At 43.9% G+C, this 24,631-nt stretch overlaps 1 protein-coding gene across 1 annotated transcript in view; it reads right to left on the bottom strand.

The window, feature by feature from the left end:
* Positions 1-8,084: 8,084 nt before the first annotated feature.
* LOC147750954 (coiled-coil domain-containing protein 136-like) overlaps positions 8,085-24,631 on the bottom strand; it is a 195,191-nt gene continuing 178,644 nt past the window's right edge. Inside the window, exon 9 of the mRNA XM_086918859.1 lies at positions 8,085-8,251. Within this exon, the coding sequence (XP_086774985.1) occupies positions 8,159-8,251 (93 nt within the window). The 3' untranslated portion in view covers positions 8,085-8,158. The remainder of the gene's footprint in view (positions 8,252-24,631) is intronic.

Genomic DNA, 24,631 nt, shown 5'->3' with positions numbered 1-24,631 from the left:
TCCATTGAGTGCCCCAAGGACCATCACTCAGGCCGACCCTCCTTCAACATAGACATGATCCCTCTGGCAAACTTCATTTGCGCACATATCAACATCCTTTTCTACGCAGATGACACACAATTGATTCTCTCAGACAAGATTCCCAACACAAGAAGCAAGTTTACCACCTGCCTGACAGAAGTCACTAAATGGATGGAATCGAACTGCCTCAATCGCAACACCGAAAAGACAGAAGTAGTGATCTTCAGCATCAACACAAAAGGCAACTATCACCCTTAGACTCCAGCTGGTGGCTGGCCAAAGTGAGACCACACAAGTGATCTATTTAAGCGGGAATTAGGGTCACTTGGACCATTCCCTTTGTTCCCTATGGTTACCCTGGGTGATCGCTCCAGCTCAGATCATATAGGATATTGGATGAGGTGGTCTCACCCACGTAATTTGGCATGCTTCATCATCGGTCACCTCAACCCACCCCGGTAATGTAGCACTACCAGAGCAGACTCAACCTGAAGAGTTTGAGGGAGTTCTTAAAATATTCTATTTCTGGATAACCGTTCCAGGGATACAGTTTAAACCTGTTAAATATACCAAAGGGGGCGGTCCGGCTTTGTTACCGTGGGCCCGTTTTGCCCGTGGGCCTGTTTTGCAGCAGTGCTGCGATATCAGCCCCCTGTTACAAAAGAGTCAGCAGTGCTAAAGTGGCGGCAGAAGGGCTAAAGTGGCGGCTGCAGTACTCCTCACTAGCACCCACCCCCCACTCCCCCGGGGGCTGGTCCAGCTGGATTGCCAGGGCTGGTTTGTGGTCCCAGTCCGGCCCTGGGTGGTGCCACTATATATCCAGAAGAGGTTTCTGGGCGCTTACATATTTTGGGCTTCAAGGATGACTAGAGAACCCTGTGTTGAACCCTGAGTTGGTGATGGTCAAGCCTCAGCTGTCATGCCCCTAGGAGTCTAGAATGACCCTGTCTGTTGGAGCGCGCCGTGCCAGTTGAAAGCCATCTGATGCTAAGTGAGGGCTCGCCTGGGAGGAGATGCATTGGAACCACCAAAGAGCCCCGGGGCGATGAACCCTTCTTGCGAACATAAGAGCGCAGCAGACCTGGAACCCAATCAGTCTCTAGGTGCAGCACTAGATCCGCACACTGAAACATTTCATAGACCTACTGACCTTTTTTGGCCATCACTTGCTATGCATCTATCCATGTGCACCCAGGTGCACAACGGGCATTAGCACCTATTTACCCAATAGGCACTTCACTCACCAGACACATAGCTGCATTTAACTCGGGCAGGGGTAGGAGCACTCACCTGATGCACATTTACACACTCACCCCACGCATACGTAAGACAGTATATTACATGTTTGGGTGCTTTTATAGCACAAATGCAGTGGTATAAAGCCCATATTTCACAGGGAACTGTAAAACATTGAAAATATTTAATGGTCCCCTCTGAAATATCGATTTCATCATCCTAATGGAAGTACTAAAACCACTCTCCAGGGCTTTATCTTTGTCAGAGCCATTAGGATTACGCAGCGTGGAAGACCAAATTATATGGCAAAGTTATCTAATTTATGTGGCAAAAACACAAATTATATTGCACATTTTCTGGAAGTATTATTTACAGCCATTATAGGCATTAAACACTTTTGATGAAATATGCAAATTATGCAAACCATTTGGCAAATGTTGTGAACAATTAGGTATATTCTTAATTATGCTATATAAATTGCAGCCAGAGAGCTCATAAATCCACTTACTTTTACAATTGCTTCATTAACAATTTATTTGCAAAGGGTAAGCAAAACCGAAACATTCTAATAATCAGTGCCTATTTTTTACTGAACTTTGAAGACAATAGATGTTAACGCTACATGAAACAAACATGTAATATAAAAAAAAATCCTAATGGGAAACATATAATAAAATCCTATATTGGAATCTCAGGTTTCTGGTAGCATTTACCAACCACTTCGCTTTCGGCGTCATGGTTTATGATGCCACCTTAGCCCTCAAGGCAATATAGGAACATATTACAGTTACTCATTATATATATTATAATAGATAGACAGACAGACAGACAGACAGACAGACAGACAGACAGACAGACAGACAGACAGACAGACAGACAGACAGACAGACAGATAGATAGATAGATAGATAGATAGATAGATAGATAGATAGATAGATAGATAGATAGATAGATAGATAGATAGATAGATAGATAGATAGATAGATAGATAGATAGATAGATAGATAGATAGATAGATAGATAGATAGATAGGTAGGTAGGTAGGTAGGTAGGTAGATGGATAGATACTTCACACCTTGTAGATAAACAATCACAAATATCACTTGTCAATCACGAACGTACAGATAAATATAGCTACAAACGCACTTCTTTCACACAAAAAACATGCACCACGTGCAAAGACCGCAAAACGCGTTCCACATTCACACGCGAGCCTCCCTCCTGTTCGTTGCATGATGTACAAATCTGACACCAACGCGCGCTGTATTCACGCCTATAGTAGACAATAGCCGTAGTCTGTGACTCACAGGTGCGTGCACTTCAACAGACATACACAGATATACACCGCACGCCCCCTGCTGGCTGTTGGTTGAATGCAAGGTTGATTTTTTTTCTGAGGACTGCTTTCCTAGTACTTGCCATGTGTGATTCTGTGCACCAAACTGTGCTGACCTGACCTCCTCTGAAAACGTCTGACTAGGGTGCGAGGAGGAGAAGAGGCGGCGAGGTTGGTATGTGTGTGCAGAGGTAGGAACAGGTTGAGGGGTCCCCCAGCCTGGTGTGAAAAGCCCAGAAATGATGAAACGTATAGAAATGAGTAGGTGCCAGTTTTCCCAGCTACATGCCTGTTCGGAGCCGAGTGGGCATGCATTACTTAGCGCCCGAACCTAGGCCTACGCTGTAGCAGCTCAGCCGCTTTAAACAGAGTTTGAGAAGCAGTGAGGCCGATGGCACCGAGAAGGCCTCGTCCAGAAACAGCGCATGCCACATGCAAGAGTGCGCCAGGGCTGGGCCCGCGCTGTAGAGGGCGCTGAACAAGTCCACTGTGGCAGCAGAGTGCAGAACTGTCCCCTTGCTCTGCCTTCTTGTAAAGTGCGCAGCACCTAGAAGCACGGCCAGCACCCACATCAATAAATATATTTAACAGAACACAGGCTGGCCTTCGCACGTGCGAGTGGGCCCCCTAGCGGCCGGTAATGAAAGCAGCAGGCTTCGAAGAGTTTCTTGACGGGCCGGTCGGTGGCAGCAGCAGCAGGAAGCGACCCCAAGGTACTGGGATAAGAGAAGCGTTCTCTGGACAAAGTTCATTCCGCCAGCAAGAGGAGGTCAGCGCAGGTGCCGAAGGAGGGACGAGAGAGAGAGTGTGTATGTGGGTGTTAAAGTGATTGCATGTCTGTGTGGTGACTAATTATATCTTTGTGTAACAGCGTGTTTGTGGAGATGTATGTGATAGCATGTATGTGTGCACCTGTACCTGAATGTGTGTGAGGTGACTGCGATATATATATATATATCACATTTCAAGCTGCGCATACGAGCGTTTCTCCTTTTCGCCACCGCCCGCCGTAGACAAGACACGGACCCAAATCTAGTGCTTGTTTAGTTTATTGTCCCAAAAACCGTCAGAGACGCGTTTCACCGCTTATATATAATTTTATTTGAGTCTGTGATCTCATGTCTGTCTAGTACGCGTGTAGTTACAGCTGTCTGCATGAGTGCATGTGATAGCCTACATGTCTTGAGTGGGTGCATGTGTGTGACACCTTGTCGGCGTGTAACAGGATATGACCGTGTATGAGATAAAGTGCATATATATGTGTGTGTGGGTATTTGGCTGTGTGTTTGTGGTAGCATACGTGTGTGGGTGTTAGACTGTAAGTGTATGTGCATGGAGGGATGGATACACGTGGACGACCATTTGTGTGAGAGAGAAACCGTGTTGAGTGAGACTGCACCCGTGCGTATGTTTGCGTGGACCCACGTGTCTGCGTGTAGATGTGTGTATCTGCGTTTGTAATTGCACGTCAGTCCATTCAGTTATGGTTGTGTTAATACGTTTAACGCTTCGAACCTGCATGTAAATGCATGCCTGTGAGTAGCATCACATCTTATTTGCAAATGTTTTTGTCAATACATTTAAGTCAATATTTGACTGTAAATTCATGCCCATTAATATATATTTGTAATGCAGTTGGCAATACATGTGTGTCAATGCATATTTGTGTGTGAATACAAGTCTCTGGGTGAATGCATGTCTGCATTCATGTCTGTTGATGAAGTGTGTGTGTGTCTATGTGTCAATGCATGGCTACATCATTGTGCGTTTGTCGCTGAACCTGTGCATGTTTGTGTGTCGATAAATATATGTAAGTCTAAGTGTGTTTAACATTTTTTAAATTCTGATTTGTGTTTAAATGTGTTTAATGCATGCATGTATCTGTATTAATGCATGTCTGAATGCATATCTGCTGGTCAATGTGTGTAGTGATGTCTCTATGAGCACTTGCCTGCATTACTGTGTATGTCAGTTAACATTTATGTAGAAAAGTGAAAGTCTGTGTCAGTGAATGTATGTTGTTGATGCATGTTTGTATCAGCGAGTGTCTATGTGCGAGGAATATTGTTGTGACCATACATATCCATGTGTTAATGCATACCTGTGTATGAACGCATAACTCTGCCAAGGCATGGCAGCGTGTTCCTGCACAGTGGAAAATATAATTAGTAAAGAGACGGGGCTCCTGGACCGAATGGTCTCCCACAAGCACTGTATAAACAGAATCCGCAATTATGGGTAGATAAGTTGGTTACCCTATTCAACAATGTCCTCTACACTCAAGAAATACCGATAGCTAGAGGGGATCAATATTGCCTCCTATATATAAAGTGGGTAAGACCTCCTTACCCTACAACTACAAATTGATAGCCCTAATGGCTGGTGAGGCAAAGTTTTTAGCAAAATGCCTCCTAAAAGATCTCACGGCCTGGGTGGAACTGAATGCTTTGCTGCCGAAAAACCAAACTTGTTTTTTTAAAAAGAATTAGCACATCTACTAACATTCAGATGTTGGCTCTTTTTAATAGAACAAGCTATGCAGCGCTCACTTAAACTTCACCTATGCTACATTGACTTATGTTCAGCATTTGATACTGTCCAGAGAAATATAATTTGAGACAAGTTGGTGACCTGTGGAATTTCTCCCTCTCTTCTCAGGGCGATTCAAATGTTTTATACAAATACCTGGACAAGAGTCAGATTGGGTTGTGGGTCAACAGTCAAATATTTTTTTTTACAATGAATGGTTTGAAAGAAAACTGTGTCCTGCCCCCTGTTTAGAACAGATCTAATTCGCAATCCCCGACTGTGGCCGCTTTTAATGTTTCCCGTCTATTGAATGCCGATTATATTGATTTGACATGCCCTTCTCTGACGTATGGGATGGAGATATTAAGAGGGAAAGCTGATAAAACTATAGATGGCCTCACGGTAGGAACTTATCAACTTTTTAACCTACTTCAGGATGGCCTCACCAGCTCAAATTCGGTTAGAATTTGGACTTAGAAGGCAACACATAAGTAGCCTAGGAGCATACTTGAAATTTTGTGACAAATCAAAAAACGCCACAAGAACCACACTTAGTCAAACAGTATGAGAGGCAATAAATGACCCTAGAAATGTTAAAGCACATGAATATGTTTAAAGGGCTGTCTCTACTTTTAAGGCAGAGGAACTCTGGGCCCTTCCGGTTTCACAATCGGTATCTAACAAAGTTATTAATGGTCTTAGCAAAAAGATCTCATCCCTGATGGACAGAGAGGTGCTAATAAAAAAAATCCCAGACTTATCTGAGTGGCTTGAACAGATTAGAAGCAAATTTAAAGTTTTTGAGATTATGTCTTGGCAGCTTCCAATTTCTTAGTAATCTTCCAGCCTGGAAAAGGATGGGGAACAACTTATCATGTTGTCTTTGTAATTACAGCAGAAAAGACTTTTGTCATATTGTTTGTTGTGGCTCAACTCTAGTGATGAACGAAAAAGTTTGTTGAGATACTTTTTAATCAGAATACTATCCACACCTGTCGTCAAGCAGGTATTGCTGCTCTTCGTAGAGAAGATTTCATTTTTTGTGGGATATTTTTTAAATGTATGTCTATTGCCCAGGGAAAACTTAGAAAGAGCGGATTGTAATACCTGCCCAAAGGAAATTAGCTGATTCACGAAGCACAAATACAAGAGAGATAATCTTTTTAACGGGCTATTCTGAAAGATGATTATTGAGTAAGGTTTTTCAAAAAGCGCATAGCACTTTAACTCCCTGGATAAATCAAATGTATTTATTAATTTCAGGGTAGTCATCATTAAGTGTGAGGTTATTAAATCGCGGATATAAAGGGTACTTGCGCAATATTAGGGCATGTGACTTTACTGACTACTTTATATGGTCTAACTAGCAGGAGTTAAAAAGGTGTAAATTTGATTATTCTAATAAAGTCTGTTAGCCTCAAGACTATTATATAGAATTGTATTTCTGTGGTATTCTACAGTGCACAAGGCACTTTGGTGGCTAAACTGTAAAATATATATGAATATAAATAGGACTCTATAGGCGTATGGTGCCTATTACGCACAATCTGTTCTATGAGATGACGCCATTGTAGTATATGTTTTAAACCAGTTTTATTTAAGATGTTTTAAAATTCTACCTCAGTACGAAGTATTTTTTTTATTTCAGATGTTTCAAAATGCTACCTCTGTTGGAAGTGTTTTTTTATTTAAAATGTTTTACAATGCTACTTCTGATCGAAGTGTTTTAACTGTGACAGAATGTAATTTTTAATTAAGTAAACAATACATTCATTCATTCAAGTTACGTTTCTGTGTCAATACGTTTAACGCTTTGAACCTACATGTAAATACATGTCTCTGAGTAGCATCACATAGTGTGTGCAAATGTTTTTGTTTATACATTTAAGTCAATATTTGTCTGTAAATTCATGTCCACTAAAATATATTTGTAATGCAGTTGGCAATACATGTGTGTCAATGCATATTGGTGTTTGAATACAAGTCTCTGGGGGAATGCATGTCTGAATTCATGTCTGTTGATGAAGTGTGTGTGTATGTGGCAATACATGGCTACATCATTGTGCGTTTGTCACTGAATCTTTGTTGCCATTGTATGCTTACAGGTAAATGCATGTTTGTGTGCTGATAACTATATGTAAGTCTAAGTATGTTTAACACGTTTGTACATTCTGATTTGTGTTTAAAGCATGCATGAATGCATGTATCTGTATTAATGCATGTCTGAATGCATATCTGCTGCTGGTCAACGTGTGTAGCGATGTATCTATGAGCACTTGCCTGCATTACAGTGTATGTCAGTTAACATATATGAATAAAAGTGCATGTTTGTGTCAGTGAATGTATGTTGTTGATGCATGTTTGTATCAGTGTTTGTGTGTCAGTGAATATGTTTATGGCTTTACATATCCATGTGTTAACGCATATTCGTGTATTAACCCACAACTCTTTGCAAGGGCATGGCAGCATGTTCGCAGATGACATATGCATTGCTGTGCACATGTTAACTGCAAGTGCAAACTTCTATGTCAGTGTAGGCCTTTGAATCGAAGCATAACTGCATGTCAGTGCATTTATATAAACCAGTGACGTCTGTGTGTTAGTGCACCTCTGTCTGACGGTGCAAGTCAGGCCTCGTTTTATGTCTGCAGGTTAATGCAAGCCTGTGTAGGGGTGCAGGTGCATGCAGCCATACTTATCGTATGTGCTGGAGCATGCATGCCTGCACGTCTGTGTGTCAATGCAGTCTCTCAGTTGGTGCATGTCTGTCAGGGCACACCTGTGTCCGTGCACGCCCTGTGTGTGTCTGCGTGTATTTGTGTCCTTGTGTTCATGAATGTTTGTGTCCGTGAATCGCTGTACACCAGTGCACATCACTGTGCCGTTGCCTGTCTGCGGGTCTCTGCTTTGGTGTGTGTCAGCTAGCTCATGTTTGCATGTCTGTGCATATTTGGACGTCGGCAGACGCCGGTGTGTCGGTGCGGGTCTGTAGATGCGCGCAGACCTCGTTGGGCGCTGAGAGGGCTTCCGGGGTCTTCAGTCCAGCGCTTTTTTGAGGCCCGGGTACAGGATGACAACAGCTGTGGCGATGGCGAGGACCACGAGCGGCCTCCACGCTCCGGAGGGACCCTGCGGAGAGAGGTGAGAGAGCACATGTAAGAGCGGGGCCCAAAATACACCGCACCTCCTCAGCACCCACTGTTTACTCAGGCGGCCCTGACCCCCGCCGCGGAGGGGGCAGAGACAGGTGTTGTGGCCAACTGGCCCTCCCGACATAGAGTGAGGCAGCCCCGGGCCTGAACCTGTCTGTGTGTGCTTAACTCCTGTCCCTGGGGCTGCAGAGGTCAAAGGGCAGCAGGGGGCGGGGCAGCATGACGTGTGTCACAGCTCGGTCAGCAGTGAGGCTAAAACCAAACACTGGCGGGTCCCCTTACTTCTCACAGGCCTTATGTTGCTTTGAGGGGGTTCACACATTTGTACAGAAACCAAACCACCCTCCCGAAATTATTTTTAAGTTAGAACAAAACATGGACACCTAATAAGAGACCCACGAGGTAAGTGATTGCAAAATACAACAGCTGTGACGACACCAAAGAACACGCACCACAGACCCACGAGGTAAGTGATAGCAGAATACAAGAGTTGTGGCCAGTCCAGAGAACACACACCTCTTATAGAACGTCAACACAGAAATGTACCACGTAGAGAAGGGAACCCCTCCCTCCCCTCCTCAAAATACCGCCAGTCATTAAGAGGCCCGCAAGATTTACTTCACCCTGTCTTTAACTGCTTAGCCTCAAGCGCACAAAAACTCAGGGGCATATTATCAAGGGGGTTTATCTCCGCTTTTTTGGCTTTAAAAGCCAAGAAAGCGGAGATAAAATTATCTCCCTATTACCAAGCTGTCGCTAACACCAGTTAGTGACAGCTAATAGGAGATAGCGACCATCTTGGGCCTTGCTTTGCATGTCAGTGATATTTATCACTAATGACATGCAAAGTGGGCGTGCCAAGATGTTAGCGACTGGAAACAGTCCCTAACATCGCTATCTCCTATTACCAACTTTTGGAGATATTCGCGCTAAGCGCGAATATCTCCAAAAGCTAACACCTGCCCTGAGCAGTTCTTAGCCATGTTATCCAATGGGAGGTGGATAACATGGCTAAGAGCATTTGCTCGATAATGCATGAATATCGCTGACTTTTCAGCGATATTCATGCATTTCGGCCGTTTTTTATCGCATTTGCGATAAACCTTGTTAATAGCAAGGTTTATCTGCGATAAAAATCGCCGATGTGCGGCGATAATTTTTGTCTCTAAACAAGTTAGAGAAAAAAATTATCGCTAGTTGTTGGTAATATGCCCCTCAGTTTAATGGGGAAACGGCGTTTACAGCGCGCTGTTTCCCAGCACGCGTTACCACTCTTGCCTGAACCACGCATCTACCTCAACCACGCATATATGTGGTTCAGGCAGAGAGCGGTCTAGTGTTCAGATGCGCGGGGGAAGAATGGAAAGCGTCGGAAGAGGAAGCTCCAGATGCTGAAAGGTAAGTGGGGCTGGGGCCTGGTTTGGGGGGATAGTTTTTATGGGTGGGGTCGGTTTTAGGGCTTAGGGTCGGGTGGGGGGTAGTGTGGTTTTTGGGCAGGTCTTTAGGGCTCAGAGTGGGGGTACTTTTTAGGAGTGGGGGTCGGCTCAGGGCGGGGGATGGGGTAGGAGTAGTTTTTGGAAAGGGGCAGAGTTTTAGGACTCAGGGCAGGGAGAAGGGGTCGGTAGTTTTAAGGCCTGGGTGGGAATCGGCTTTAGGGCTCAGGGCAGGGGGGGGGATGGGGTAGTTAATTTAATTGGGGAAGGGGTATAGGTCACAGAACAGTGGAAGGGGTAGGGGTTAGTTTAAGGGCAGCGCAGTGGTGCGTTTTAGGGCTTAGGGTGGGGGGTTTCGGGTCGGGGTAGTTTTCGGTAGGGGCAGGGATTTAGGCCTCGGCCGGGGGAAGGGGAAAGGGTAGTTTTAAGGGCAGGTTTAAGGCCTCAGGCCATGAGGGGGAGACATAGGGAGTGGATTTTGGGGCTTAGGGTCAGGTGAGGGGTCCGGGGTAGAGGTAATCTTTACCATGCATATCCCTTTACCAATAATGCCTTTACCACAAATTTGAATGGTAAAGAAATGCGTTGTTTAGACGCATTCATCGTTAAGAGAGCGTTATAGAGGAACGTGGTTCAACCATGAGTGCCTCTGTCATTCAACCAGTTTGATGACTTAGTTTGGGATTGATGAAGGTATCAGGAGTCCTCACATTTGTTCTGAGCAGTAAGCAAATACTTATCATAATTCAGGTTAAGCTTAATCCTTAAAGAAAATAAATTAATTAATTGCAAGTTAAATGCAGATGGCTGTGGAAAAAAAATGAGGATACGGAGCAGGGAGATAGAAGAAAGCAACGTGGTATTGTTTAGTTGAACAGTCCTCTGTATATATGACTTAGTTCAGTGACATTATCTTGCGTATCATCGCACAACATCATTTGTATCAAGTTTTCTTAAGGAAGAACAATCTAAATGATCATTAGCGCCTGCCCCCTCGCATGTTACATTCAAATGTTTTTACTAATTTGTCTTTATTACATTTCCCTCAGATGTGCATCATTGTTTATTACTCTATAATGTCTTTCTTCTTCATAATAAAGTTCTAAATCTCGCTGCAGCCAGATATTTATGTCAGGCTAATGAGTGGCTCGCTATTAGAGTGCAGTTAGATTAACCAAATGTGTGAAATCATGTTTCTGATTGTTGGTGACCCCCATCATCATCACCCATTTTTGGATCGAATTTGATAGGGTAACTAACAAGGGCAATTTTGTTTGAAACTGTTTTCAAGTATATGTTTAGAAGCAAGGAAAAGGTTCACCCGCATAGCAGCATAGAGCTAGATCTTGGAAGTTGCCAAGCTGAACGTGAACTCAGGAACCTCTTAAGGATCTTTGTAGGGAGGAAATAAAAATAAAATATAATTTTGTATTCATGGAGATGATGCTTGTACAGGCTGGTATTCGGAAAACCTTGTCACACAATTTAGAAAAACGATCTAGGCTAGTTTTTCATATTTAGCTGGTCTGACAATTTCATGACCAACAGAACATTCTGATACTCTCAGCTACTAGAGAATGCCAGGTAGTACTGATATTCTGAGCTGTGGAGGTTTATATATGATCAACCGGAGTTGTCAAGTTTTGGTGAGGAAGTCACAGATCTGTAAACATATAAAGAATTTGTTGAGTGGGATTGCAAATTCACTAGAAAGATTCTGGAAAGACTTACAACGCCTTGGTCACATAGCCGATGGTGTAATTGCAGGTCTGATTTTGGCCAATGCAAATGTGTAGCTGTCTCCAAGATCTTTGGAAATTGAGGTTTATTCTTGATATAAATAAGGTCTTGATAGAATGGAATTCTTTGTCACTGGTTCAGTTCATGCCATACATGGCACGGATCGGCAAGCAGCTTAAATGTGACATTCTTGACGTGGAATCGAGGGTTAGTATAACCAAAAATATACAGTTGGGAAAGGGAGATTCAAAGTATATGTTCATGAAGGGAAAATTATCTTGTATTAATTTGGTTAGTTTCTTGGCTAAGGAAACCCTGTAATATAGCCCTAAGTTGGGGGGGTGTCCAGCCCTCTTCCCCAACCAGCAATTGTAAAAGTTTAGTGTGTACAGTGCTTATTCATGCATCAAAATAAAGGATGGGATGTCTACTTCAATCCTTTTAAAGGAAGGTGAGAGAAGGTACACTAAGAGGGCACAAAAAAAGCAATTTTGGGAGGAGTACCATTTTTGAAAGGTTTAATTAACTAATCAGTGTTGGAGGAAGATCTTTAAATTTTTTTAAGTGGGTCATATCTTAGATTACAGATTCATAATTTATGGCTCTGTATTTAAAATACCTTGGCATTAGCCGAATCCCTAAATATGTGAGTTGAGGTATGATTAAAGTTCCTGAAATATCTCTGAGTCTAATAGGAAGAATCAGTGTCTTTTCTTAGTTAAGTTTATATCCTGGGAAACATAAGAAAACGCAAGTTTGATATTTGATGGCTGGGAGAGCTTACAAAAATTCTGCATTAGTAATTAGAACATTGTCGAACTAAGACAACACTTTGGAAGTCCCTTTGGAAAGTACTGTTGGAGGGGATGTTAGGGTAGAGAAATTGGAATGGGTTCCAATAAGAAAAGGAATCACTTGACAGCCCAGTTGTGAGCACAAGGAAATGTTGAAAGGACTAAAGATTGACTGCTGGTTATAAATATTGTGCAGGGAGAGCGATAAAGGGCTTGGGTCCAACTAATGAACTGTGCTAGGAAACCCACCCGTCTCATCGTGGCCAACAGGAATATCCACTCCACCCAGTTGAAGACCTTTTTGGCATCTAAGTCAATAAGTGTAATTGGGAGTTGAGTTGTTTGAACTGAGTTGGTTATAAAGTTGGTGTCACCTGTGATGTCTCTGCCTCGGCAAATCAATGTTGCCGGGATGAGTAATGCTTCCATAACCTTACCTAACTAGTTGACTAGCAATCCGGTATATATCCTGTTGTCCGCATTGGGTAATGATATTGGTCAAAAGCAACAAGTGCTAGATTGGGCTTAACTTTTTTCCAGAAAAAAACATTGTTCCAGGTAGTTGGCATGATGAGGGCCCCATGCATGATGTCTTAAATTAGACAGAGTCTTTTTGAAGCGGACAGCATTCACTAGGTAAAGTATTGATTGGTACCAGGACCATTAGTGAATGAGGCACTTGATATGACTTCTAATAAAGTATCTAGCTTCTCCGAGCCAATTAGCTCCTGAGTTTGTTCAGAGAAAAGCGATACATAACTGGATCTAAGCATTGCTCTGAAGTAGGCTGATGTCTGTTCGTCATTCATCGTGTATAACTGCTGAAAGTTTTAGGTGAAAAAGATGTGTGTTTGTTACCAGCTCTATCTACAACTTCCATAGTGGTGTTGGCATCCTGCTTCTGACCCGGGGCCAGTGCCTGGTGCGCTGCGCAGGGAGGGCTGAGTTCTCTCCATCCTGCACCACAGGACCTCGGTGCAGCATTCTGTCCCCATGCCAGCACCTTCCCTCACAGGGACCGTTAGGATGTGTTGTCAAGCAATTGATAAGCTGCTCCAGTAAAAAGTACTTCAGGAGCTCATAGAGTGGCTACTACATTATTACTGGAACAAGTGAGTTTGGCTGAAATAGTTTTAATGTCACTTGACATTGTAATTCTCAGGAAGGATGCTGCACTGATAATGGGTTGTACTAACACTGAGCGGCATGGCTGCCCTATTTTTAGGGCCTGATTATGATATGGGCAGAGCATTATCTAAGGGTGGATCCCACCTGGCCAATCCCAGGTGCCCAGTGTTTTCTGCAGGGGCCTGTCTCTGGCACTTGTTTTTTTTTTTTAAATTAAGCTCTGATTTTGTCTTTTTGCACGAAGCATCTATTAAAGGATACCTATTTGTATTTAGGTATATTATTTCACTTGGCAATTTCAAACATGCTCAAAAGTAAATATTTAAATCTTACGATACAAAGTTCAAAGTAGGGCAGGAGATGACACTCACAAGTCACAACCCACTTTTAAAACATCACCGCATTTTTTTCTGACTCCATATCCAGCCCTTGAAACATCTAAATTGAGAAATTGGGACCACATTATCACAGTGTGACACAGAGTATACAGTTCTGTATACTTCTGGGTGATAACACAATTCACATCGTTGTCGGGTGCCAAAGAAGGACCATTTTTTGTAATGACTACATCTGCCTTAGATAACACATGGCACATGTGGGGGGGTGGGGGCTAACCTGCGGTGTATAGTGCCAGGTGAGTGGGTAAATATAGAAGGATGTAAAGACTGCCATAAATCTATAAGATAGGAATTGTCTAATTCACCACCGAGCCACTCGCCTGGTGAGTAAAAACACTGCCAGGTACATGAGAGCCTGAATCCTATGGGGGGTGCCCTTTGCGGCTCCACGCTGCGGCTGCTGCCGAGTGTGACTCCATCAGCAGCAGGGGAATGCCTGATACAGTCAGCCAGGAAAGCTCTCGGTCCCCCAAGGACTTAGTCAGACAGGATTCTGGAGGTATGAGTCAGCCATGATTGACAGGCTCCCAGCCGCCAATATCCAGAGATGTCTCCCAACCCCAGAAACGAGAGCGTGGGGAATGGCTGCGGGTTGTGGCTCTACCTTTATCGAGCTTTATCACCAGATTCATTATAATTTGGCACTTGTATAGCACACAACCATCCATTAGTAAGGCATCACAGCGCTTTTGGTAGTCCAGGGGCGACTTTCCAAACAGCTCTGAATTTTCAATTACACATCCACGGGATGTATGACGTTACAACGCATACTTTTACAACGCCTACCTTTACAACGCATTTTTTACACCGCAACATCCATTACAACGCATACCATTACAACGCATGCCATTACAACAAATTCTCTGAAACTACCTTTACAACGCATTACACTACAACGCATACTACATTTACAACGCATCCCATTACAACGCATAACATTATATTGCATGTAAGGTAAGTATTGGATAGTGTAGGGGTAAAAATTACTATTCTAACTCCAGGGGGTGCAACAGTAGAGTAAGTGTTGGATAGTGTAAGGGGACTATGTGTTGTAATGCTATGCGTTGTAATGGTATGCGTTGTAATGACTGCGTTGTAATGGCATGCGTTGTAGTGGTGTGCGTTGTAGTGTCATGCGTTGTAATGGTTGCGTTGTAAATGCATGCGTTGTAATGGATGTTGCGTTGTAAAAGTTTTGTTGTAATGGTAGTGCGTTGTAAAAGTTGCGTTGTAAAGGTTGTTTCCCTCATCCGCGAATCTTTCAGTTAACGGCCCCACCCAAGTGCATGCTGGGATTAACCCTCTGAGCGGCCTTGCCTACTAGTGGTTGAGCAATGGAGAAAAGCGCACTTCCTCGACAGAATACTTCTGCTGGCTCTCTGCTAGCACGCCAGGGATAGGAGCGGGGCTTTTCTAGCTCAGATGAACCCCTTCTGGTAAAAGTACAGCTCCATGTCTGCTCAGGCACGCAAAAGCATCACTGTCCGCCAGGACCCAAGATTCAAATATACACATTATAACTACCTGCAACAAACCTATTTATCCTGAAACACATTGTCAAACTAATGCAAAAAGCGAATATTACATGGCCGATATGTCACACTGGCAAAGCAGGCGTTTTCCACATGATGTGGGACTGCACACGGTTCATGGAATATATAAATCAGTGGTGAATCCAAGAGCAGACACAACAGTCTCCTATGTACCCCACTAGGACGAATGACCAAGAAAACAGGAAACATCTATTACAACGTAGGCATTATATAGTAGTGCCTTTACAACGCAGACAGTACCACGACTGCGATGTTACCACAAGTTCCAATACAAAGCAAGTCATTACAGCAACTTGCTTTAGGGAATGCTGTGTGGACTGGTGTTGGATTTTAAGTCCAACACCTTCCCTACTGATACATCGACTGGAGTTGGAATAGTAATTTAAACTATTCCAAAGTCCAGTGCTTCCCTGATGCAAGTCATTGTAATGACTTGCGTTGTAATGAACTTGTGGTAAAGACACAGTAGTGGTAGTGACTGTATTGTTAAGACACGCGTAGTTTTGGCATGCATGCTAACAGATGCTATTCTGAGAAAACACAAGCACACAGACAGGATCATAGACGTTGGTACACACTGCCTAGGGGAGAATTACCACGGGGTTGAACGATACAGCGGGGAGGAAGGGCTGAGGCTGCAACATGGGACACTCTCCTGGAAGAACTCAACAATAAAACAGACACGAGACCACCATGAAGACGTACAAACACAAACTCCCTTAGCACATTGCACATCTAAGTGAAGGCATGAGTACCGCAGGCACTCTGAATACTGCCGAACATGGCGCAAATGTGTTAAAGAAGTGTGACTCAATGGATTCCACTGCGTATGACAAGAACAGGATGTAACACATTTTAAAACAATAAAGGGTAATCAAAAAAAGACATGAAAAAGTAGCATCCTTATTAGAGTTGACAGTTTCAGGAGATGATCTGCGTGCAGTATACGCTCCATTATTAGCCTGCCCATCCTTGCCAGGGGTGTCTGAAAATGCAACAAATTTCTCTAGCAAACTTTGTGTATTTCTTGCAAAACGAATAAAAAATGAAAGTCGTTTCGTTGTAAGAAGGTCAGGCTTTTGCATGTAAATCAGGACTTTTGCCATGCTTTCTTACATACGTGTAAATTGACATACCTTTCTCTTGCAAGTATAACATCGTGATTGAGGAAAAGGTATGCAAAATATGCAATCACATACACAACGCCCATGTGTTACCAGTGTGACATAATTTCACAGTATTTGCAAAACTTTTCATTGTATCATTAATGTACCCTTCCCTCATGACTATTGTGTACCTTGAGTCACTCGTAAAGAAGGTAATGTTTTGCATACAAAATGCTCAGCCTTACAGTTAATTCATCAAATATTACCAATAATACATACGTTTAAAACACCATAGAACAACCAACATCCTATCAAACGGCAAGCGCTTCATAAATATTAAAATAAAATGACATGATTTAGTCGATATCTAAAATTTCATATTTACAAAAACACAATTGTACATTTAAAAACTGTACAAACATAAATCCCCTGTCTTTCCATTGAGACATATTTCCACCATCAGTAAAAGTTTCTCTATAAGACTGCGACAAGTAGATTAGCCTTGTTACTGTGATAATCGCAGCACAGCGTGGCAAGGGTATAAACACATTTAAAAGCACCTCCCTATTGGATCAGTAAACGATTAGGCAACAAACTAATACTATACACGTTAGTTCATGCTGATAAATGGTATTTTGTTAGTGCTTTATTTACAACTGCTATACATTGAGGTCTGCCCATCTTCACTTAGTTCGCCTCTAGCACGACAACTGTCACCAACATCTCCTTCAAGTATGGCAAAACTGACCATAGAAACAGGGCTGCAGAACTGAAAATAAGTTGAGCATCTGTACTAAGGCAGAAAGATAGTACAGAACTAGTGGGTCTGTTCTTATACAATTCGAACAAGGGCAGAAGCCATCTTTTGTGCACAGGTACATGTTTTGTGCAAAAAAAGCAATAAGTGCAATAAACTGTCCTTTCCCCCCAAACATACAGTCGCAAACTTCTCGTCCTTTACCAAGAACAGCACATTTAACAAGATATTCTCTGGTAGGGAGGGTTCCCAATCTGAACTTAATGTAAAGCATACTTTTCTGCTCAGGATGAATCAAATCCCGATACAGCTTGCTACCTATTCAAAGTAATCTCTCAATATGGTGCCCGGCTGTATTGAGGAGAGCTTCACCTCCCACCTTTGCACATAGCAGCGCTTCTTTACAAGGACTGCATTGCCCCTTCTTACTAAGCTTGGATCGGTCCATAAGTGCCCCAGTTGCAGCCCATTCAATGTACTTTTCACATGGGTCTGCCAACTCTTCCGGCTCGTGTCACCGGAACTAGAAGTATCTTCTGGAGGAGAATTTAGAAAGATTGTTGCTAACCTGATCCAAGACAGCATTGGTTTTAAAGCTGCTTGTTCTGTAATTGGCACAAAGCCAAGTTCTGCAAATAGTGCTAATAGGGGGGTACCAAGCCCCAATCTTTACAGCATCCTTAGCAAGTTGTTATCCAGTACCTCCAGGGGGGCGTACATTTCCCCTAAACCCAGAGCTCAGCCACATAGAGCACGTCCGCTACTGATTTCTGTCTACTGATTTGAAGGATGGTGTTAATGCTTCGTGCACCTGCCTTACGTCAACATTTTAAGACCGCCCCAGAGGACTGTGTCAAAACTGTACAAGTACAGTATCTGGTCTCTCCAACTTCGCTGTTCTCAAAACCGTATCCCCAAGTAATCATATTTATTGTTTGACACACTCAGTATGCTCATTGATTACTGTAGGAGAGTAGGGTCTGTTATCCTATGGTCACCCCAAATTTTTGCTTTTTGCTTCACTGGTTTCTGACTTAATGTGGCTGTGGGCCTGCTAATCAGACCCACAGCCTGCTGTTCTCTCTCTAAATTACTGCCAATGCACTTTAGGTGCATTACAAATTGGAACTGGTTCACCTTATTGGCCCCTGTAACAGTGTACCCTAGGTACCCAGGGCATAGGTGTTTCCAAGGCCTACCAAGGGCTGCAGCATGTATTGTGCCACCCCTGGCCTGGCCTCCATATTTGACACAACTGGCTGATCACTCAGCTGGGGTAAGTTGGTGTAATCACCTCTTGCTTAGATATAGTATCCCTATATCTAACCCTAAACTGGACACATATGTTCCTATCAGCCACTCCTATGGAAGGCCTCATCAATCCTGGAGGCAGAGTGCTTGGAAATATGTGAGATGGTGCTCTAGCATGAGCTGAGCCCATCTGCCATCTGCAGCTGTCGAGAACCACTCCCTAAGCTGTTCCGGGATATTGCCATACCATATACTCTTAAGTGCATTATAATCCTCGCGGTTAAATGCTATCTTTGGTTTGGCTTTATCAAAACATGTCGAGTAAGGTGTCATACGAATTGGAATACTATCCCCTCGACAGTTCTGTCGACGGGGATAGCATTCCACCCTTCTATAGGGACACAACATGTGTGTAGCCTTAACCCCCGTTAAAGTTAACCAGAGCCTCAGCATCACAAAATGGATGCTGCCACCACAGACACGAGTCTGACCTCCTGCTGCTGGGAGTCCTTCCAGCGAGGGAGGCTTGGACAAAGGGTTTCCTGCCTTGGGAGGTGCGAGCACCACCCCAGACAGGGTTTTGTGTATTGGGTAGGACAGGGCTGAATAGAATCAGACATGCCCGGGGCACACAAGGTGTCCCCGTGCATAAGCCAGTCCAAACCGGTCCTGGGACTTTCCAGACCCAGGCCTGGCGAGGAGCTGGACAAAGGAAAGGGGGTGTAACCGCCCCCCTTCCTGGTTCCTCCCAGAGGAGGGACCTAGTAGGTGATCCACCCCTCAGATTGGGAATAAGAGTGGGAGCAGTGCCATTGCACAGCAGATCATCCTGAAATCAACTTTAAACAAGAAGAAGACTGGACTTCGACATTTTGCTGCTCAGAAGACTGAAGAGAATCTCCCTTGTGGCCTAGGAGTGGCCACCCTGTGAACACAGGCACCAACCAGCAACTCGACGTCTGCTTTGCCGCCGCCTCCCGCCGGAGCCCGAGCCCAGAGCCTGACAAGACCCAGACTCCCAGACCTCTCACAGCCCGATCCACAGTCCCTGCAAAGAAGGGACCCGTGGAGGCACTGAGTGACGTGGGACCGGACCTCTTGGAAGACACTCGAAAAGCTGACTGCGCAGCAACCGAGGCATCCTCGACGTTGTGCTTTGGGGACTGAGAACCCCCACCACCGACCAGCCCTTGCACCAAAGATCAGCCCCCCAGCATCTCCACGATCTGCGTGGGGCCCTTTTGCATTGTGCCACTCGATGTGCCATCCCGGCCACTAGCCACGTGGTCAGCGGCCGTCTTGGCAAAGAAACCGACGAACTACACTGCGGGTCTGGTTGCTCCAGACTTGCCCCAGCTCCTGTGAAAAGGAGCACTCGCTCTGACCTTGCTGGTCCGAGTGTTAAGCATCTTTCGATTCCTGCGTGGCTTGCATTAGCCAAGGCCTGTTTGCTCCGATCAGGTCGCCGATACCGCCAACAGCGAGAAGCCTGCGTGGGACAGCTCGTGACCGACTCCTGGATGTCCTCGACCCCCGGTGTCCACGTGGCTGCAGAGAGAAGCTACACCTCAACGCCTGTTTGCACCCGACATCGCCTGGTTCCAATCTGGTTCCACGGTAGTCACTGGCTAGTGACTTTGAACATTGTCCCCTCTGCTTTCAGGTCTTCACATCTTCAGATCCACCCTTGGATCCACCGGAACTCTTCACATTGAGCCGCCTGCAGCATCTTCAGCTCCAAGCACCATCGACCAGCGTGACGAAACCCGACACTACTTCGACCCTGTGCACCCGCTTCCTGTGGGTGAGGTAACTCAGCTACGCCGGTGTTCCTACACTGGTACACATCTCAAGGGCCTGTGTCTTAAGTTTCAGCGTTCTAGGTCACTCGGAAGGTTCCGAACTAACTAACTTTGTACTTTTTACGCACCATAGACTTTACATTGGTGAGTGCGTGCACTTTAAACACTGCACCCGAGTCCCGCGGGCCTTTCCCGACTTAGTCACTGCTAGTCTCGAATAGCTCCAGCGATTCCCAAGGCCCTAGGCCTGTTTCCGTTCTGATTGGTATCTCTTATACCACTTTCTTAGTATATGGTTTAGGTGGCCCCTAGGGCTCATCCATATTGTGCAACTTTTGTGTATTTTAAACTGTCTTGTGATTTAACGCTTGTGCTTCTGTGCTCATAAAGAGTCCAGGGGATTTTATAGTTAATAAATCAATATATATTTTCAATATATATCTGTGTGGTGTCCCTTTCATTTGGTATTCAAGGGGGTTGTGTATGGTAATACAGCTGGCTTCACATGCCTTTCAGAGTTTAGCCTAAGCCTGCTTTGTCCACGTTACCACTAGGATAGCTGGTCTACAAGGTTGAATTACAACCAATCATCATAAGGGTTGCTTGGCATGGTACAAAGTGATCACTAGAATTAGTGAGCATTATATACCAGGCCAACTTCTCACAATTACCATTAATCTTCTTTAAACCTCTGAGGTTTTAACACCATGCACTTTATCTTGTTACAAATGATGGTCAGCACCTTTTTTGGCAGTAGTCGACAAATCTTTTGAGCTAAAAATACTGCATCTTCCACAAACAACATAATTGGGACCTTACATCCAGCAATGAATGTGGCATCAATAGGTTCCTGCTTTAGGTGGTCTACAACATCATTTAAAAAGTAGAAGGGTAGCACACAGCCTTGTCACACACATTTTTTGACAAGGACAGTCTTGCTGCATTAACCTCCCAGACCATACATGACTAGCTGTATTGTTAGTGTGGAGTGCCATTATTGCTTGCACAATAGAGGTCCCTATCCCTTGCTTTACCAGTGATCTCCATATCTGTGTTCGATCCACAAGGTCAAATGCTGATTTCAAATCAACAAAAATGTAATATAACAATGATTTCCTTTTGACTACATACGCACAGCAAATCATATATAGGTGAACTGCTTGGTCCATAATTCCAACCCTAGATCTAAAATCAGCTTGAGCTTCGTTTAGAAAGTTCTCTATGTTCACCCAACCTTGCAGTCGATTTAATATGACTTTACCAAAGACTTAGCTAGCTCTGACCAGGAGGGAGATTGACCGGTAATTGGAGGGACAGCTCCTATTACCCTTTTTGAATAGGGGTGCTAACAAAGCTGAGACCCAAAAAGGGAGGGGGGAGGCTATTGCAGGCTAGAGAAGAATTGAACACTTTGGTAAAAACTCTAGCCCAGATAGGCACTAAATCTGGACCTGGTGCTCTAGGTGTTTTTCATGCTGGTCAGCGCCCTTTTTACCTCTGGCACTAGACCAGTTATTATAGAATGATCCTTGCTGGGCAACTGAAAACTACATGCTCCATTAATGTCATCTTTGTATAGGTTCCCAAAATGTTTCACCCATACTATTGGACAATATGGCACTCTTACCTATTTACTGATGCTCTCTCTACATGGGTCACCATTTCCCACAACCATTTGGTATTTTTTGTATAAGTAGTATCTCTCAGCTCTGCCCATAGCGCATTTTGTCCTGCCAACTTGTTTGTTTTTAACGAGAATTTATACTTTCTTCTACAGATTCAGAAGAACAGTTTGCATGAAATATTGAAGCGGCACTGTATTAAGGTTTGTGAGACTTTACCCTCCATATTATGAAAATTATTATCATATCAACTGCAATAGTTACTTCTGGTGGCTTTGGCCTTTTGGGGTTGATCGGTTTTTACCACAACAATTTCAATTCTTTGAGCATGGAACATGGAGCTAAATGTGGACAAAATATCATGTGTACTATTAATTGATGGTAGCACAATATTTTGCCATAATAGCTTTAAATGATGGGATCACATTTGGATATTTCTTTTTATCCCATCTTATGCTTCTCCTGCTGTTAGCCAGAAAGATCTCAGGCCCACACTCCACCCCCCATTATATCTACTGGGATAGGGCTTCCATTTGCTGTTCAATCTAGTACTTACTATGATAGTATCATGATTAAGGGTGGGCGGTAAACTCCACTCCGCAGGCGGAGTTTGCGGAGTTTTGCCACTCCGTGCTTCGCTTGGAGTTCAGAAAAAAAAAGCTCAGTCAGAAGAGCGGAGTTAACTGGTGTGGGTGCGCTCACCCACCAAAATTAAATTATATGCAGTCTAATATCTAAGACAGCCAGCAAAACTGGAAATTCATCAGTGAAAGTGCTCACCTTCTGAGCTCTTCCTCTGGGAGCGGCCATTGTACATAATTTGTTGTGAGAGAGAAGAAAAAGAGGAGGGGGCAGAAGTGAAGGAAACAGAATTCCTTCCTGGCAAGAAAAGCCCCACCAGAGATAAACTCTGCCTCTATAGATAGCCGACTGTGAGAACTAAGAGAAAGCTGGCGAGGCACCCACCATTCCGAGGTACAGTGGTCGGGAATGAGAATGGGACAGGATGAAACTTTAAACTATGGGGCAATATTGTGGAAGAGACAAGGGCCATCCCACGATTAGCGGGCGTCAGGCTCCGCCCGCATGCATGCAGTTCAGGTACAATTGCCATACCCAAACGGATGCATCTGAAATAAACCACAAGAGAGGACGGATCACATTTTAGGTAAATCTGCACATGTGCATTAAAATATTTAGTCATTTGGCTAAAAGCATTCGTACAAGGCATACGCTGTTTGCCATTTAAAATTTTCGACACCACAGATAGGGCCGGCAGTCTGCCAAGGTGGCACTAGCCAAAACTAAAACACACCTGAGACCAATATCTACCACCAATAAAAAGAACAGTTTACGAGAAGGGCCCCAGGTCGCAGTAAAACAACAGTTCATGACTCTGCCCACTCAAGGAACTCCATGTAACGCGGCGGAGTTGTTTGGGCACTTCAAGGAGCTCCACGTAGCGGGAATCCGGGGACTCCACCTAGGCCTAATCACTTTCGACCCTTTTGATAACTACCATGTCAAGCACATGCTATCAGCATTCTAAGTTGACTATGACATCATCTATCAATGATTCCCTTCTACCATTATCATGAGTCATTTTTACAGTACAATCAGTAGGAATGCGACCATTAGTGAGCCATAGCCGTTGGCTTATTAGGAATGACGAGAAACTCTTGCCTTTCTTAGATGTTTTAGTAAAGCTCAGGACTGGTTTGGGAATACCAATGCAATAATCCTCTGCCAGTACCTCTTCGTTGACAATAGCGTCTGAGGGTTGCGTAATAAAGCCCCCACACATTAATATCAAACGCCTATACGCTTTACTTTTTCCTCTTTTAATTCAACTGTCATACTCATCTCTAATGTAGTCAAAAACATTTCCCCAATTGTTTGAACCTCAGGTGACCACTTAGAAGGAATATATACATTCAACATGTCAACCACACCAACTTCCTGATTTACATTTGTAAGCCTCACATGCAGCCCTTTAGAGGAAAAGTTTGCCTCACCCAGGTTTGCTCCATCCTATAATTTAACTTACAGGATACCTAGACGGATAGACCTCCAGCTGGGCCCCTCTTTGCTGAACATTTTGCAGGTATATTGAGTGCCATAAATCCATTTACATTACTTTCAGACAGAACCCAGGTTTCCTGGAAGCAGCATATTGCATAATTATTAACAAATTGTATCCAAAACCCATCCTCCAATTTACCTACTATCCCAGCGATGTTACAAGATATAATGTTTAGGTGCCCCTCATTGACACATTTCATCTCTTTATCCTCAGGGATCCCAAATAAACCCTTTATGTTATCTATTCATACTTTACACCTCATTCATTAGTCAGACTGCTCCTTCATTGTGCTTCTACTGCCACTTGCCAAGGCTACGGCTAGCCATGACTAATCATAACATCCTAGTGGTCGGACTTTTTTCCAATGCTTGAAAATGTGATTCTCTATGAATGGTCGCTGGCAGTGATGCAAAGATTTTCCAAGTTAGCATCTTTAGTACCCATGCAGCTATTTTTCCTATTGCTCTGCTGAGGACAATGCTCACTTGAAACTGGCAACCCAGTAGCCTCCCTTAGTGGCTGTTTATTCCATAGTGGGTTTTTGCCCTTAATAGGATTAGGATGCCACAGTAGAATATCACCCCCCCCCCCCCCCCCCCCATTACACGGAGCTCTCTCTGGTGGATTAGGACTAGCCTGCTTAGTGCTGCAAACTCCACTTTCTCTATTTGGACATTACTCAACCCAAGC

This window comes from Lissotriton vulgaris, chromosome 1_1 (genome assembly GCF_964263255.1).
Source record: "Lissotriton vulgaris chromosome 1_1, aLisVul1.2, whole genome shotgun sequence".
In the NCBI taxonomy this organism is placed as follows: Eukaryota; Metazoa; Chordata; class Amphibia; order Caudata; family Salamandridae; genus Lissotriton; species Lissotriton vulgaris.
Note: the sequence above shows the minus strand (reverse complement) of the source record. Positions and strands in the feature narration are given on the sequence as shown.